We start from the raw sequence: 17,900 nt of genomic DNA, 5'->3' as shown, positions 1-17,900 counted from the left end.
TACATTACAAGTAAACGATTTGTTGGTGAAATTATCATTACCTGTGGTTTCAAACCAGTGTTGCTCACTGCAACGCTGTAGGCTACGCGAGACACACTACAAAAAAAAACTTCTGCTGTTTAGGAAGTCAAACGGCGACAGAACATGTTCGGCACTCACTTTACTTAAATCAAAATTCTTTCAATAGGTGAAACTATCTGACTACTAACCTGAACTTCATTGCCACAGCCTAAACTTTGTCAATCTGTTCATGAAAATAATTACGGAACGTTAAATCCAATTCAACCAACGCAATCGCTACCAAGACGAACACCGAGGTAGTCTAATGTACTAGTAGTACAATTTACTAGTGAGGGGAGGTTCGGATCATTTTACTGATTCGGTTCTTTGAATCTCGTTCAGTAAAATGAACGAATCTTTTTTCGAGTCATTTGTTCATTTCAACGGGGGGGGGGGGGGGGGCACTAAACTGTAAGTATAAATGCAAAGTGAAAATAACAAAACCAGTCAGTATGATGACTGGAGCGAATATCATTCACGTCTTAGTAAAACAGCGGCCACACGAAAGGGAATGAGGAAACTGTTTCCTCTACTAAAAAATACAATGCGGGTCACGTGAAAAATGATCCAAAGACTCGTAGAAAGACCGAGTCGGGAAATGAACGAATCGTTCGTTTCCTCCAGTACAGAGCCTATGCAGGTCATGTGAAAAATGATCCAAAGACTCGTAGAAAGACCGAGTCGGGAAACGAACGAATCGTTCCCTCTAGCGTTTCCTCTAGCTACCACTACAGAGCCTATGCAGGTCACGTGAAAAATTATCCAAATACTCGTACCCGAAGACCGAGTCGGGAAATGAACGAATCATTTATGTTTACTTGGACGAGCCTATGCAACAGTCCCGATGCGCGGCCACGAGAAAATGAACGAATCACTCTTTGAGAGGACTCGTTACTCCCGAGTCCTCGTAAGGATTCGTTCAAAATGAACGAATCGTTCACGAACGACACATCACTACAATTTACCGGGGCAGCTTCTCCACACAGGGCTATATGGCACTTTGCGTCGTTACAGTGCGTGTCCACTGCAGCGACGCGATGCGAGCGACAACATGTTTTCCATTCATTTTCTATGGAGCAAGGCGAATCGCTTGCGTGGTGCATTGTGGGTAGCGACGCGACCGAGTTGAGATTTTCTCAACTTAATGCAAATGAGGAGCGATTTTCGCTAGCGATGGCCAATCGGAGTGTTTTCTGGTTTCTCGTAACGTAGCAACCATGGTGAACATTTCTAGCTTTCTAGGTTTCAAGGTGGAGGAGAAACTAGACTCAGTCTAGTCACATTACGTAACTTCGTTCTGTGGTAACTACAGTAGCTAGCTAGCCCGGCTGGAACTCCCTATCGTATCGACAGATTAGCAGAGACTTTGAGTAATATAATAAACGTTTTTTACACATGTCAACGTGTATGTATGTACAGTTTTGTATTTTGTATACAAGTTGTATTTTGATCGATGTTGCGAGTACGTAAACCCAAGTCTGCACACTTGGCCATGACAACTACAACAGTGACTTTAGAGAACTACATTCTACATTAATCTGTTTGAAATGCCCCCGAGCGTGGTGAACTGTGGGAAGGCGAGCGATGGCAAGCGATTCGCGTTGCTGCAGTGGACACGCACTGTTACTGACAATTATCTCTACCAGAGCCATAAGTTCAAGCCGGAGCAAGAACAATCCTTGCTGAGTTTTGTTGGTGGTCATGATGTTGTGGCCCTCCTCCCCACGGGGTTCAGGAAAAGTTTGATTTTCCAGCGACGGCAGCTAGCTCCGTGGTGAAGGAGTTGGCTAAAGCGAACGCTAGCGATTGGTTATGGCAGATCAGAGTGGCTCTGGGCAGATCCAATAGTTTTAAACTTCAACAGAGTCCTTCCTTCAAGGAAGTTAACGCTTGTCAATGGAGCGAGGCCAGACTCTGTACAAATAAAATGTACGAGAGTCTGGTTAGGACCAGGTTAGGTAATCAGTTCCAAAGACCACAATGTTACAAGTACATCTGATGGTTGATATTTCCTTCTTCTAGCCCTCCCTCCCTCCCCCCTTTCCCCTCCCTCCCCCTCTCCCCCTCCCTCCCCCTCTCCCCCTCCCTCCCCCTCTTCCCCTCCCTCCTCCTTCCTCCCTGTGCTGGTCTCTGTGGTGGCGGCTGGTCTCTCGTTCGCTCTGGTCTCTCTGGTCTCTCTGCTGGTGGTGCTGCTCCTCAGGAAGAGACATAAAGGTGAGACTCACTGTTATGTCACAGTGTTTAATATGTAGTCATTTAAAGGTCCCATGACATGAAAACTTCACTTTAGGAGGTGATTTAACATTCATATGAGTTCCCCTAGCCTGCCTTTGGTCCCCCAGTGGCTAGAAATTTTTAAACCAAGCCCTGGGTGTTCTTCTCCGCCTTTGAGAAAATGAAAGCTCAAATGCTCGGTTTTGAAAATCCCCCTATTGTGACATCACAATAGGGAAGGTTACCTCCCCTTTCTCTGCTTTTCCCGCACAGAGAATTTGGCCCACCAATGAGAAGATGAGCTACGACCGTGCGAGCGCGATATTGTTTTTTCCTCGCGACATCATGGCTTGCAAACGACCAAAGTATAGCAGTTAGCCCCGCCTCTTTCTTTCTCATAGCATTTAAAGCTACAGACACAGAAACGTGCTGAGGAAAGCTCATTGTGGGACTGCCCGTAGTGGCTGTAATTCTGCACCAAGGCTGAATTTCGGGAAAGAGACTTCAGATACAGCATTAGACCAGTAAGGCCTATATAAAAGCATTCAAAAACAGCATGTCATGGGATCTTTACTGACAGTTGTTCAGAGTATTTTCTGCCGTGTGTGTGTGTTTGTGTGTGTGGTATGTGTGTGTGTGTGTGTGTGTATGTGTGTGCGTGTGTGGTGTGTGTGTGTGTGTGTGTGTGTGTATGTGTGTGTGTGTATGTGTGTGCGTGTGTGTGTGTGTGTTCCTCCACGTCATGGTGAGGTAGCTGGTCCCAGAGATGTAACCTACACTGACATCAGACACACACAGGAAAAGAGAGAGAGGTAGAGAGAATTAAGATATGCAGAGAGACACAGAGATGTATCTGACCAGTGTTGATGTTCCTCAGAGAGACCCTCTCCAGCAGAGCCTGTCTACTCAGCAGTGAGGACAGATAAAGGTGAGACACACACACACACACATGCATACACACATGCACAAATACACAGGCACATCATACACACACACACACATATATCCTCACAGTCAAGTTTATCTCTGTCCTGTGTCAGGTTCAGCAGGAGCCAGTTTGACCTACTGTGTGTGTTCCAGAGAAGCCCCTCCCCCCAGAGCCTGATGTCATCTACTCCTCAGTGAGACCAGGCTGAGCTGCAGGTACCAAACCACATCCCCACTCTGGACCAGTACCACCACACCCCCCACTCTGGACCAGTACCACCACACCATCCACTCTGCACCACCACCACATCCCCCACTCTGGACCAGTACCACCACACCCCCCACTCTGCACCACCACCACACCCTCCACTTTGGACCACCACCACTCTCCCCCCTGGACCAGTACCACCACACCCTTCACTCTGGACCACCACCACCCCCCCCACTCTGGACCAGTACCACCACACCCCCCACTCTGCACCACCACCACACCCTCCACTCTGGACCACCACCACACCCTCCACTCTGGACCACCTCCACACCCCCCACTCTGGACCAGTACCACCACCCCCCCCACTCTGGACCACCACCACACCCCCCACTCTGGACCACCTCCACACCCCCCCATCAGAACCCTTAGCTAAGGAGTTGCGGTTGCTAGGCTGAGGTTCCGGGATCAAGGGGAAAGATTAAGACGTTGCACATGCACATAACAACACAATACACACACAGATACACACACACACACACATGAATGCACATAGCAACAGATACACACACACACACACACATGAATGCACATAGCAACAGATTCACACACACATGAACAGCAACACACCCCAGATACACACACCTCTCAGTACATGTTTTCAAAGGGAGTTTTTCAGACGTGGTTTTACCACCCACTCTACTTCTCCACGTCTGTTTACATGTCCCCCAATCTGTGCCCCTCACCTTTCACACCTCTAAGGCCTCCACCCTCTGTTCTCAAGAAACAGAGGTGTACTGAACAGAAGCAGTGTTATTTATAGAGGAGGAAGAATGAGCTGTTTTAGCTGCGGTAGACTGCTCTTTCTGTCCTAGCACTCTGCTGGCATGCAACCTGCTCTTTACCGCAAGACAGAGGTTGGAGTAGACGAACAAAGTCTGCTCTTTGACCGCCTGCTGAAACAAACAACACGTGTCAGTTTGAGGTTTGAAGCCTCGTGTTTCTACTGATCAGAACTGTTGGGAAAGAGCCTCTCTACTTGTCAACTCACAGACACACCAGCCAGTAATATAACATCTAACAGCCAATACAAGGATGGACTTTCTAACTGCAACTGTGACCTGAACAGCTTCCAGCTGTATGGACCCAGACGTGTGTTGTCATTGTGGCTGTTGTTGTTTACAGACTAGTAAACATGTCACTGATGAAGAGGCCTGTTGTTGTTTACAGACTAGTAAACATGTCACTGATGAAGAGGCCTGTTGTTGTTTACAGACTAGTAAACATGTCACTGATGAAGAGGCCTGTTGTTGTTTACAGACTAGTAAACATATCACTGATGAAGAGGCCTGTTGTTGTTTACAGACTAATAAACATGTCACTGATGAAGAGGCCTGTTGTTGTTTACAGACTAGTAAACATGTCACTGATGAAGAGGCCTGTTGGAGACTGTACCTGTAATAACTTAAACCTGTCTTGTTGTTGATTTAGTATCAGCTTATTTTGCCTGGTCGTGTTTTCCTGCTTGTTTGGTTGCTGTAGCATCACCTGTAGAGTGATCTAATAAAAGGTCTTGCTGTGAAGAAGCATGTGTGTAGTTCCTGTTTCAGACACTAGGTGGCATCTGTATGTTGTCAGAGCAGTGGTTCCCAAACTTTGTACAGTCCCGTACCCCTTCAGACATTCGATCTCCATCTACGTACCCCCTCGTTTTTTTTTCTTCATGTTTGTAACCGCCGCCCCGCCCCGCCCCGCCCCTCCCCCCGCACACATATACAGCCTATAACACTTGAAACTGTGAAATTGTCAGGGATTTCAGAGGACTCGGATGGAAGTTTAGATCAAACAGAGTTTTATTAGCAATACAACCAATACGACCAGGAGGTCGAAGCTCTGCATCAGACTCACTGTCACAATGCTAGTAGCTTGGCTAGAAACAAATGTACTTCTGCTTGCACCCTGATCCAAGAACTCGTAAGAGCAACCTGGGTTGCTGTCACCGGCAGGTTAATCCTCGATTGTAGGCCTACTGGTAGAAGCCGATGGTGTCTCTCTGGACGGGGGATTAACTCTTTTCAAACACTTGTCCATGTTCGTGCAGCAATCGGAACGAGCTCCCGCTTCCCTACACAGGTCATCAGCAAGTGAAATTCTGACGAGGGAGCTAACCGTTGTGCCTGTTCACTATACGTCACTACCTGTAGCTATTTTTCGCAGTGTAATTATTTTGCTGAATATGGGTATGCATGAGTATTTTTGGCAATGCGACTTGGCTATTCAGACTATTTAAGATTTTATGTCTATTTATAGCTCAGTTTGAAAATGTATTTTTTATTTTATTTTTTGACTTTGAATACGCAAATCAAATGTTCTCCCCACGTACCCCCTGAACCACTTCCTGTATCTCTGACCGAGGTGAAGTTAGTTTAATATTCGACATTCGTCTCACATTCGGAAGACGCTACTTTGCAGCGTCGAGTTAGTGACCGGGTGAAAATTACCCATACAATTTTGAAAAATGATGACTTTTATAATGATTTTACGACTATAAAACCTCAAACAAACAGCAGAGTATTCCAACAATGTCTGGTATACTTCCACAGCCTTTAATTTTTCAATAATGTTTTTAAAAGAATGATAGAAAATCGCTAATCTATGAAAATAGCATGAAATCCTCGCTAATCTCAATATCTTTTTCAAACTTGTGTCAAAAAATCTCAAATATACACCAGATTATTCTAATAATGTCTGGCCTACTTCCACACCCTTTACTTTTTCAATAAAACCTTTTAAAAAATTATAGAAAATCGCTCATCTCTGAAAATAGCATGAAATCCTTGCTAATCTCAATATCTTTTTCAAATTTGTGTCAAAAAATCTCAAATATACACCAGATTATTCTAATAATGTCTGGCCTACTTCCACAACCTTTACCTTTTCAATAAAACTTTTTTAAAAATGATAGAAAATCGCTAATCTCTGAAATAGCATGAAATCCACGCTAATCTCAATATCTTTTTCAAATTTGTGTCAAAAAATCTCAAATATACACCAGATTACTCTAATAATGTCTGGCCTACTTCCACACCCTTTACCTTTTCAATAAAACTTTTTACAAAATTATAGAAAATCGCTAATCTCTGAAAATAGCATGAAATCCACGCTAATCTCAATATCTTTTTCAAATTTGTGTCAAAGAATCTCAAATATACACCAGATTATTCTAATAATGTCTGGCCTACTTCCACACCCTTTGCCTTTTCAATAATGTTTTTAAAAGAATGATAGAAAATCGCTAATCTCTGAAAATAGCATGAAATCCACGCTAATCTCAATATCTTTTTCAAATTTGTGTCAAAAAATCTCAAATATACACCAGATTATTCTAATAATGTCTGGACTACTTCCACACCCTTTACTTTTTCAATAAAACTTTTTAAAAAATGATAGAAAATCGCTAATCTCTGAAAATAGCATGAAATCCACGCTAAACATCATAACTCTAATCTTTATTACTGTGGTATTAGTTTTTTTGTGGTATACATTTTCAGGCACTCCGTCTGTTGCAGGCAAGGCATTTCCAGTCTGTTTCTGTTCTGGCGGCGTTGAACTCTCTGTGGGTCATGTCCAAGCACTCTGCATGATACCACCTCATGCATTCAGAGCATGCAATCTATATAATGTCAAGTAGAAGATTATTAATGAGAGTAGCAATTGTTGTTCATTCAGACGTCAAAGGATTATTCCAAACACTATTCACTGAATAAAAACTGTGTTTAAGATATAGCAAAACTGTTCATTACTATGGGATTAACATCATCCAATTTCAAAAGACTAGTTATACTTTCTCATTACAAGCTATGCAATTTGTAATACTGCAGTCTGACCTTCATGCCAGAGGGAGATATGTTGCCATTATCACTGTATGTTTAGCCTGGTCTTTATTGTTTTTAAAGTATATAGAGACTCTCCAATCATCTGGTTGCTTTGTAGTTACACATTTCTAGACTAAACTGATAGTCATGCAGTTCCAGTGGAGACATACATTTAGTCATTTAGCAGACGCTCTTATCCAGAGCGACTTACAGTGAGTACAGGGACATTCTCCCCAAGGCCAGTAGGGTGAAGTGCCTTGCCCAAGGACACAACGTCATTTGGCACGGCTGGGAATCGAACCAGCAACATTCTGATTACTAGCCCGATTCCCTAACCGCTCAGCCACTTGACTCCCTTGACAATTTCTTTCACACTCTTCTTTCATTGGCTCCCTGGCATAGACCTGGTGCGCGCGTGTGTGTGTTTGCGTCATCAACCCTAGTTGAATCTCTGGTTCTGGTGTCGTAAAAACTCAACCATATAGGTGTCAAGCAAATGGTCACCAGAGTTTGCGTCTCCATCTAGCCCTTGTCAAACAGTATCTCTTTAAAACAAACAAACCCCCCCTTAGTCCTCAGCCCCAAGATAAGGGTCTTGTGTGTGTACCCAGAGTTCAGATTTGGGGGTAGGCCTCTCTTTGCACACAAGGAATGCTGAACACAGTATCATTTTATACAGAATAAAAAAGTTACATCTTCAATTTTTCTGACAGGCAGACACTCCATGTGATGGGGTGTGTCGAGGGGTTACATCAGAGTAATCTTACACATATCTCTCTCTCTCTCTCTCTCTCTCTCTCTCTCTCAGTATTGACTGGATTCAAAATATTCCTTACATATAAAGTGTTTTACCTAAGACTTGACAGCTGAGACTGTCAATGGAACCGTTGTGGTGGATGTGATCCTGTCTTCTTGTATGAAATGATTACTCGTCTTCTATTAGCGAGGATTTCATGCTATTTTCATAGATTAGCGATTTTCTATCATTTTTTTAAAAGTTGTATTGAAAAAGTAAAGGGTGTGGAAGTAGTCCAGACATTATTAGAATAATATGGTGTATATTTGAGATTTTTTGACACAAGTTTGAAAAATATATTGAGATTAGCAAGGATTTCATTCTATTTTCAGAGATTAGCGATTTTCTATCATTTAAAAAAAAGTTTAATTGAAAAAGTAAAGGGTGTGGAAGTAGGCCAGACATTATTAGAATAATATGGTGTATATTTGAGATTTCTTGACACAAATTTGAAAAAGATATTGAGATTAGCGTGGATTTCATGCTATTTTCAGAGATTAGCGATTTTCTATCATTTTTTAAAAAGTTTTATTGAAAAAGTAAAGGGTGTGGAAGTAGGCCAGACATTAATAGAATAATCTGGTGTATATTTGAGATTTTTTGACACAAATTTGAAAAAGATATTGAGATTAGCGAGGATTTCATGCTATTTTCAGAAATTAGCGATATTCTATCATTGTTTTAAAGTTTTATTGAAAAAGTAAAGGGTGTGGAAGTAGGCCAGACATTATTAGAATAATCTGGTGTATATTTTAGATTTCTTGACACAAGTTTGAAAAAGATATTGAGATTAGCAAGGATTTCATGATATTTTCAGAGATTAGCGATTTTCTATCATTTAAAAAAAAGTTTTATTGAAAAAGTAAAGGGTGTGGAAGTAGGCCAGACATTATTATAATAATCTGGTGTGTATTTGAGATTTTTTGAAACAAGTTTTAAAAAGATATTGAGATTAGCGAGGATTTCATGCTATTTTCATAGATTAGCGATTTTCTATCATTTAAAAAAAAGTTTTATTGAAAAAGTAAAGGGTGTGGAAGTAGGCCAGACATTATTAGAATAATATGGTGTATATTTGAGATTTTTTGAAACAAATTTGAAAAATATATTGAGATTAGCAAGGATTTCATGCTATTTTCAGAGATTAGCGATTTTCTATCATTTAAAAAAAAGTTTTATTGAAAAAGTAAAGGGTGTGGAAGTAGTCCAGACATTATTGGAATAATCTGGTGTATTTGAGATTTTTTGAAACAAGTTTGAAAAAGATATTGAGATTAGCGAGGATTTCATGCTATTTTCATAGATTAGCGATTTTCTATCATTATTTTTAAAGTTTTATTGAAAAAGTGAGAGTGTGGAAGTAGGCCAGACATTATTAGAATAATCTGGTGTATATTTGAGATTTTTTGAAACAAATTTGAAAAATATATTGAGATTAGCAAGGATTTCATGCTATTTTCAGAGATTAGCATTTTCTATCATTTAAAAAAATGTTTTATTGAAAAAGTAAAGGGTGTGGAAGTAGGCCAGACATTATTAGAATAATCTGGTGTATTTGAAATTTTTTGAAACAAGTTTGAAAAAGATATTGAGATTAGCGAGGATTTCATGCTATTTTCATAGATTAGCGATTTTCTATCTTTTTTTAAGTTTTATTGAAAAAGTAAAGGGTGTGGAAGTAGGCCAGACATTATTAGAATAATCTGGTGTATATTTGAGATTTTTTTAAACTAATTTGAAAAATATATTGAGATTAGCAAGGATTTCATGCTATTTTCAGAGATGAGCGATTTTCTATCATTTAAAAAAAAGTTTTATTGAAAAAGTAAAGGGTGTGGAAGTAAGCCAGACATTATTAGAATAATCTGGTGTATATTTGAGAGTTTTTGACACAAGTTTGAAAAAGATATTAAGATTAGCAAGGATTTCATGCTATTTTCAGAGATTAGCGATTTTCTATCATTCTTTTAAAAACATTATTGGAAAATTAAAGGCTTTGGAAGTATACCAGACATTGTTGGAATACTCTGGCGTTTGTTTGAGGTTTTATAGTCATAAAATCATTATAAAAGTCATCATTTTTCAAAATTGTATGGGTAATTTTCACCCGGTCCCTAACTCGACGCTGCAAAGTAGCGTTTTCCGAATGTGAGACGAATGTCGAATGTCGAATATGAAACTAACTTCACCTCGCTGTAACCCTGGGGGTACGCGTACCCCAGTTTGGGAACCGATGTGAGAGACCAACTGATAACTCACTAAAACATTTGATATCAAGAGTAAACTGACCTGGCCTGCGTGAGTTCAGTCATGTTCTCTGACCTACAGGATCTGACCCAGGTAGATACAGGATCTGACCCAGGTAGACACAGGATCTGACCCAGGTAGATACAGGATCTGACCCAGGTACATACAGGATATGACCCAGGTAGACACAGGATCTGACCCAGGTACATTAGGATCTGACCCAGGTATACACAGGATCTGACCAAGGTACATACAGGATCTGACCCAGATAGACACAGGATCTGACCCAGATAGATACAGGATCTGACCAAGGTACATACAGGATCTGACCCAGATAGACACAGGATCTGACCCAGTGCTAAAATGCGTGCTTGTAATGACTTTAAATGTTGCGCTGTTCTCGGTGATAGGCTATTTAACTGTCTTGGATAGCCTACCTCAATAATGCATCTCCTTTACTTGGTTTTTAAATGATTTCAAATAGTTTTATTCGACACTGAAAAAGGTTAATTCTGGCAGAATTGCAAGAAAAGTAGGCTAAGCAGCGACTTTTTATTATTTTATTTTACACTGTCATTTCCTTTCTACTTTACTCATCCTCTACGAGAAGTTGTGTGTTCGTTTTTTGTAAAATTGTAGTTCCCAATTTTTGCAAAAAATAAGAAAAAAAATACAATGTAGACTTTACATCCCATAGTGTTGAATGATTATTGTTTCTATTTCTTTTATTTTATCATTATTTTCTTGTTTATGTTGTGCTGCTTAAATTTACTGTTGATGTGTTTTACAATTATACAAAATAAATAACAGTTGACCTTAAAAGCGTGCTTTTCCGTAATCCGGGTGCTTTGAGAACACGCCTCCTACCATAGACTAGATGTTTTACGGCGGAGTCTAGAACGTCCGCACATGGCGGCCATCTTGCTACAGTCAACTCGCTCACCCATAACATTGTGTTGATGCTACATGTACTTTTTAAATGACCATAACTTGCTCAATTTTCAACCGATTTTTAAACGGTTTGGTTTGTTATCAACGTCAGAGATGTCGTTATGCCACTGCATACTTCTATTCTATTTAAAAAAAACAAACATAATTATTCTATTTTTTTTTAAAATAACATAATTATTCATAAGTATGCAGTGGCATAACGACATCTCTGACGTTGATAACAAACCAAACCGTTTAAAAATCGGTTGAAAATTGAGCAAGTTATGGTCATTTAAAAAGTACATGTAGCATCAACACAATGTTATGGGTGAGCGAGTTGACTGTAGCAAGATGGCCGCCATGTGCGGACGTTCGACTCCGTTGTCCGGCAACGCGGACGAGACATCTACCCTTTATATATATCTATGCCTCCTACAACACTAACAGGAAGACGGAGTGGCGCTGCATGACCCGACTCTGATCTGGATCATGTACATTTAATTAAAGCGAACCAGCTTTCGTACAGTTGGATTTATGGAACATGTTAAACCCATTCAAAGGACGTGTGAACTGTCATATGACTATGTAGCGCCGGGGGGAGTCGTATTTTCAAACGTAAGTATTGCTATATATTTAGGATCACACGGCTAAGTCTAGCCTATTTGATTAGTTTACAGTACGGCTTCGTGGTAGCCAACTTTCAACAATTTGATCCCACAGATATTAGTTAGTTAATCTGGTCGAGAAGTTCTGTAATTGTGTTGTTTTGATAACATTCCTTTGAAGGAAAACTGTCAGCAATAAAGCATTTATAAGCCCTGTTACATATCAGTTGGTCTAATGTCTGACACGTTACTAATTTGATCTGTAGCTTTGTTCAGTCTTCCAGATTTTCCCTTACTGACGGTACAGCATAGGCTGCAGGAGGAACCGAAAACTGATGTTTTGAGATCTGACTGTTAACCGTAAAGCAGAAACGAAACCGTAAGTTGATGTGTGTGTGTTCTCTAAAGATACCAGATATGTTCTGCGCTACAGGTGGAAACAGGCATCACAATCTAAACTGGCCGGCTGGAACATTCACACACTTAGACACACATCCACATAGACACACACACATCTACTTAGACACACACACACCTCACACACTTCGACACACACATACACACACACACACACACACACACGTCACACATTCACACGCTCACATAGACATACACCTCACACACATATGTAGACACACTCCTCACCCACACACACCTCACACATACACACCTCACTCACACACGTAGACACACACACGTCCCCGTGAGGAGGCCATGTGGTGGTTCCAGCAGGGTTTATGTATCCTGCCAGTGGCCCTGGTGGTGTGGACAGCAGCCACCTTCATCCTGGCCTACATCACAGCCGTGCTGCTTCGACATGTGGACCCCCTGGTGCCTTACATCAGGTCTGAGAAAGCACGTCCACAACCTCACCACACTTTCTCTGTCCCCCTGCACCACACTCTCTCTGTCCCCCCTGCACTACACTCTCTCTGTCCCCCCTGCACTACACTCTCTCTGTCCCCCTGCACCACACTCTCTCTGTCCCCCCTGCACTACACTCTCTCTGTCCCCCCTGCACTACACTCTCTCTGTCCCCCTGCACCACACTTTCTCTGTCCCCCCTGCACTACACTCTCTCTGTCCCCCCTGCACCACACTCTCTCTGTCCCCCTGCACTACACTCTCTCTGTCCCCCCTGCACTACACTCTCTCTGTCCCCCTGCACCACACTTTCTCTGTCCCCCTGCACCACACTCTCTCTGTCCCCCTGCACCACACTCTCTCTTTCCCCCTGCCCCACACTCTCTCTGTCCCCCTGCACCACACTCTCTCTGTCTAGTGTCTACCCCCCTTTCTGTGTCTCAAGTCATACCCTCGACACCTGCTTTCACATCCTGCCCCCTGGTAAGAGATAAACTGCCCCTGTCCCTTTGTGGATAGTAAAGAACAATTATCTCCCTGTCCCCCTGCTCAGCAGAGACACAAACAGTTGCAGAAATGGTTGTGGTTGCCGGGTGAGCCCCTGGACATGTAGAAGCCCAGCTCTGGTGTGTCTGCTGTTTGACACAGCTGTGGTGTGTTTTGTGTTGACAGCGACACAGGTACGGTGCCTCCTGAACGCTGCGTGTTTGGAATGATGCTGGACGTGTCAGCATTCTTAGGTAACTACCTCGTTCTCTCACGGTCCTGTATCACCCTCTCTATTCATGGAGCAGCAGTCTTTGTGTGAGTTAGACAACAGTCTGTTGTTGACTGTAAAAATTAAATAAAACATCCCAAATGTTTTGGCTGACCATTGACCATGACCTTGGATATTCTGACAGGCATTGCGACCACTTATGTGCGCTACAAGCAGGTACAGGCCCTGACAGAAGACGAGGAGTACAAACTCCACAAGCTCAACCTGTTTGGTCTGGTGTTGGGCTGGATCAGCTCCTTTGGGATGTGTGTCGTTGCTAACTTCCAGGTCGGTGTTTATGCTGAAAGATAATAAAATATGTACTTGGTTTGTCTTCTTGCTTATGAAAACTTTTTTTATATATATAAAATGTATGTAATACCTGCATCACTATCACACCTATAACATGATTTTTCTTTCTGTCTCCGTCGGTCTGTCGGTCTGTCCTTTCTTTATCCTTTTCTCGCTTCCTTTTCTCTCACACACTCTGTGCCACATGCCCCCCTGTCCAGAAAACCACCCTGTTCTCCATGCACCTGGTGGGGGCTGTGTTGACGTTCGGCGTGGGGGCGCTGTACATCCTGGTGCAGACGCTGGTGTCTCTCTACATGCAGCCCCACGTCCACGGCAAGACCGTCTTCTGGGTGCGCCTGGCTGTCGGAGTGTGGACCTTCTCCAGCATCATCAGCAGTATCCTTCCCTGTCTGCGGGGGGGGGGGCGGGGGGTATTCTTCGATTGTCTCTCCAACAATTATAGATCGATGCCGAAAACTCAATAATCGGACATTTAAAATAAATTGCCGGTAACACTTTTGTAAGACCCCACTGTACGTCCCTTATGTTTGAAACAGTTGGATTGTGAAAATAACGTACTTACATGCTAAGCTAGGCTCGACCTACTTTGTGAGTTATAGTGAAGATGGCTGAGTTTGAGAAATCGAAGAAGCATAGGCCTACAATCTGACCTGCACCCCCTGGCTTAACAGCATATGGAAGCATTTGGGCTTCTTTGAAGCTGAAGGGAAAAAGGACCTGGATAAGAGCCACACTGTAGGCAAGTTGTGTCTAACTAAATAAAACATTTGGGGAATGCAACAAACAAGTGAAACCAAACTTCACATTTCCACCCGGAGTTGAAGGACAAACGGTGGCAAGGTGAAACAGTAGTCACACAGTGAGAGACGAATAATTATGGATTTTTAATGGATTCTAATGCGTTAGTAATGGTTTTCTAATGGAATGGCTCCTTGACCCTGCCTCCCCAGTGTTTGTGTCCTCTGTCATCATGTACAGCAGTCTGCCTGGGGTGGACGTGGCCCACAAACTACACTGGATCCCAGGAGAGACGGTGTGTGGGTGTGTGTGTGTGTGTATGAGTGTGTGTATGTATGAGTGTGTGTATGTATGAGTGTGTGTGTGTACTAACCTCGTCTGTGTCTCCTCCAGGGCTACACAGCTCACCTTATCAGCACCATCTCAGAGTGGTCGCTGGCCATGTCCTTCATCAGCTTCTTTCTCACCTACATCAGAGACTTCCAGGTACATCCTCCTCCTCCTCTCTCCTCCCCTCTCTTCCAGGTACATCCTCCTCCTCCTCTCTCCTCCCCTCTCTTCCAGGTACATCCTCCTCCTCCTCTCTCCTCCCCTCTCTTCCAGGTACATCCTCCTCCTCCTCTCTCCTCCCCTCTCTTCCAGGTACATCCTCCTCCTCCTCTCTCCTCCCCTCTCTTCCAGGTACATCCTCCTCCTCTCTCCTCCTCCCCTCTCTTCCAGGTACATCCTCCTCCTCTCTCCTCCTCCCCTCTCTTCCAGGTACATCCTCCTCCTCTCTCCTCCTCCCCTCTCTTCCAGGTACATCCTCCTCTCTCTCCTCCCCTCTCTTCCAGGTACATCCTCCTCTCTCCTCTCTCCTCCTCCCCTCTCTTCCAGGTACATCCTCCTCTCTCCTCTCTCCTCCTCCCCTCTCTTCCAGGTACATCCTCCTCTCTCCTCTCTCCTCCTCCCCTCTCTTCCAGGTACATCCTCCTCTCTCCTCCTCCCCTCTCTTCCAGGTACATCCTCCTCTCTCTCCTCCCCTCTCTTCCAGGTACATCCTCCTCTCTCCTCTCTCCTCCCCTCTCTTCCAGGTACATCCTCCTCTCTCTCCTCCCCTCTCTTCCAGGTACATCCTCCTCTCTCTCCTCCCCTCTCTTCCAGGTACATCCTCCTCTCTCCTCCTCCCCTCTCTTCTTTCTTCTGCCCCCCCTTTCTCCTCTTCTCTCCTCCGTCCACCTTTCTCTTTCCTTCTCCTCTCCTCCTCCACCTTTTCTCTCCTTCTTCCTCCTCTCTCATCCTCTCTCTTTACCTCTCCCACCTCAATGTCTAGATGTAAATGTTCTGTTGTATTACCTGGGGAGGCTGGTTTATCAATAATCCTTTCTGATGTTCATGTTTATCCTATGCTTAAAAATCTATTATCTTATAAATCTATGTACAGAAAATGCTGTTGAACTGGTTTGTACAGACGGATGACTGGAGGGCCATTTTTGTGTTCTTTTCCTATTTGCTTTTCAAAGAAAATAACCTTGCGAGCTGACGTAAACCTACACAGCAGTCACCTCTATGATTCACTGCACTACAGCATCACAGCACCCGTCAACCAATCAGAGACATCGCCGTTACTAGCAGGAAGTATCTGAAACTCAGGGACTGTGTTCAACTCCCCCAGTAGTGGGGTTCACCTGACACACACATGACAAGTGGACATGGATTTACAGGAGCTGGTAAATGCACATTTCCACTAAATGTTTGTACTAAGAGAGTAGGTAGTCTATATTACAATTTTTTTACATTTGTAAGGCACATTCCCTGAAGGTGCCAAAAATGTACAGGTAGATTATAAATTAGGAAATTAAGTCCTGTACCTGAACAAGTATATTTTAATAGTTTAAATCTTGCTCCGATGTTAATCAATTTTGATTCTGGAAGTAATTGTTTCTCACTTTCTAACGTTGCTGTTTTGTTATTTAGCTGCTTCACTTGTGACCAGTTAGTTCGTTTTTTTCTCTCTCAATTGCATACACAGGTTATCTGAAAGCAAGGCTCATTTTCTCAAAACTCTTAACACAAATCCAAAAGCTGACACACCAAAACCCAAATCAAAACTGCAAAACTGAACATTCTAATCTAATTTTGCCGTCTCAAAATGAAATGTTGTCTTGAAATGACATGCACACAAACAAATGAGTAGACATTTATAACAATCAATTGAACACTGATTTGCTCAGTGGGAAACACTACTATGATGCTGTAATCTTACCGTATCAGTAGGCCTTTTGTATTTCCAGTGTTACACTGCATACTGTATGTACAGTAGCCTGTTGTAAACTGTTATGTATTCCGTCTTAACATGAGTAAAGATCGAGCCATAAAGTGTGGTTTAGAACTGCATAATGAGTGAAAAACAGGCATGTGCTTCTAAATGTATGAGTGAAAAACAGGCATGTGCTTCTAAATGTGCTGGATTGGTGTAAGATAAGGTACACGTTTCCGGTTTTGGTTTTTGTGTTTAAAGTTTCAGTGTTAGTGTGTAAGCAACTGAGAGAAACTGTTAATATGCTGACAAGCCTTCAATTAATCACACTGCAGTATTATTCAGCAGTCATTCATTTATATCTTTCTAAACTTTTACAAGGCCCTAAATAGGGAAGAGAATTAGGGTTTTGAATGATGCTGTTGTCAAAGCTGTTTACACATTTTGCCATAAATCTGATCCAGACAGCATTGATTCTGTCCTCCAGTTCAGCAGAACTATGTCTGAAGGTATAATTGACATTGACAAATCAGACTGGTAATCATGCACTGACATGTGCATATTTAATATCACACCTTGTGCAAACTTGTTGTATAAAATACTTTACACACAGTCCCCAGTTTTATAGCACCTATCGCAACTGTCAAGTTGACACTACAAACAGTTTGCATTTCAATATGTCTGAGCTGTCCATAAGGCAGACTAGACTGCTGATTATTCTGGGTCATCATGGAATACTTAGCCACAAGACCTCAAACGATTAAATACCTGCTACAGTGAGTAAGTTCAGTAGGAACATTCGCCCGAAGAGACAAGCGCTGTAGAGATTTTTACAGTAAACATCAGTCGCAGGGAAGTGATAGATGCTGGTTTGTACGACTGGTCGTTGTGTCCTGCTGTCAAAGCCAATGCTGGAGTACCGAACCAAAACACAAGGTGGCATTGTTCAGCTTTTGTTGCTAACTGTACTAAGGGATGTTGTACCCAAACCAATGTGTTCTATGTTTATTTGCCTTTGAAATAAAACTGTCACCAATAAATCCTTTTCAAACCACTCTTACAGTTCAGATAAACTGGATGACTGGCACATTGTTATTGTTCGTTCTCCATTTATGTCAATAGAAA

The 17,900-nt window shown here is 42.5% G+C and overlaps 1 protein-coding gene and 1 long non-coding RNA gene across 2 annotated transcripts; both read left to right on the top strand.

Moving 5' to 3' along the window:
- The first annotated feature begins 2,145 nt into the window (after positions 1-2,145).
- Positions 2,146-3,455, top strand: LOC134011791 (uncharacterized). Its single transcript, XR_009928504.1, has 3 exons — positions 2,146-2,274; positions 3,152-3,202; positions 3,315-3,455. It is a non-coding gene; the product is annotated as an uncharacterized LOC134011791 (long non-coding RNA).
- Positions 3,456-11,690: 8,235 nt separating this feature from the next.
- Positions 11,691-17,831, top strand: dram2b (DNA-damage regulated autophagy modulator 2b). The gene is made up of 8 exons (XM_062448610.1): positions 11,691-11,872; positions 12,296-12,707; positions 13,399-13,466; positions 13,629-13,771; positions 13,996-14,173; positions 14,749-14,831; positions 14,930-15,022; positions 16,039-17,831. Exons 2-8 carry the CDS (start codon positions 12,577-12,579, stop codon positions 16,159-16,161), a joined length of 819 nt encoding a protein of 272 aa, XP_062304594.1. The 5' UTR covers positions 11,691-11,872; positions 12,296-12,576; the 3' UTR covers positions 16,162-17,831.
- The last annotated feature ends 69 nt before the right edge of the window (positions 17,832-17,900 follow it).

Source organism: Osmerus eperlanus, chromosome 1, assembly GCF_963692335.1.
Source record: "Osmerus eperlanus chromosome 1, fOsmEpe2.1, whole genome shotgun sequence".
Classification (NCBI taxonomy): domain Eukaryota; kingdom Metazoa; phylum Chordata; class Actinopteri; order Osmeriformes; family Osmeridae; genus Osmerus; species Osmerus eperlanus.
This window is presented reverse-complemented; position numbering and strand designations above follow the sequence as displayed.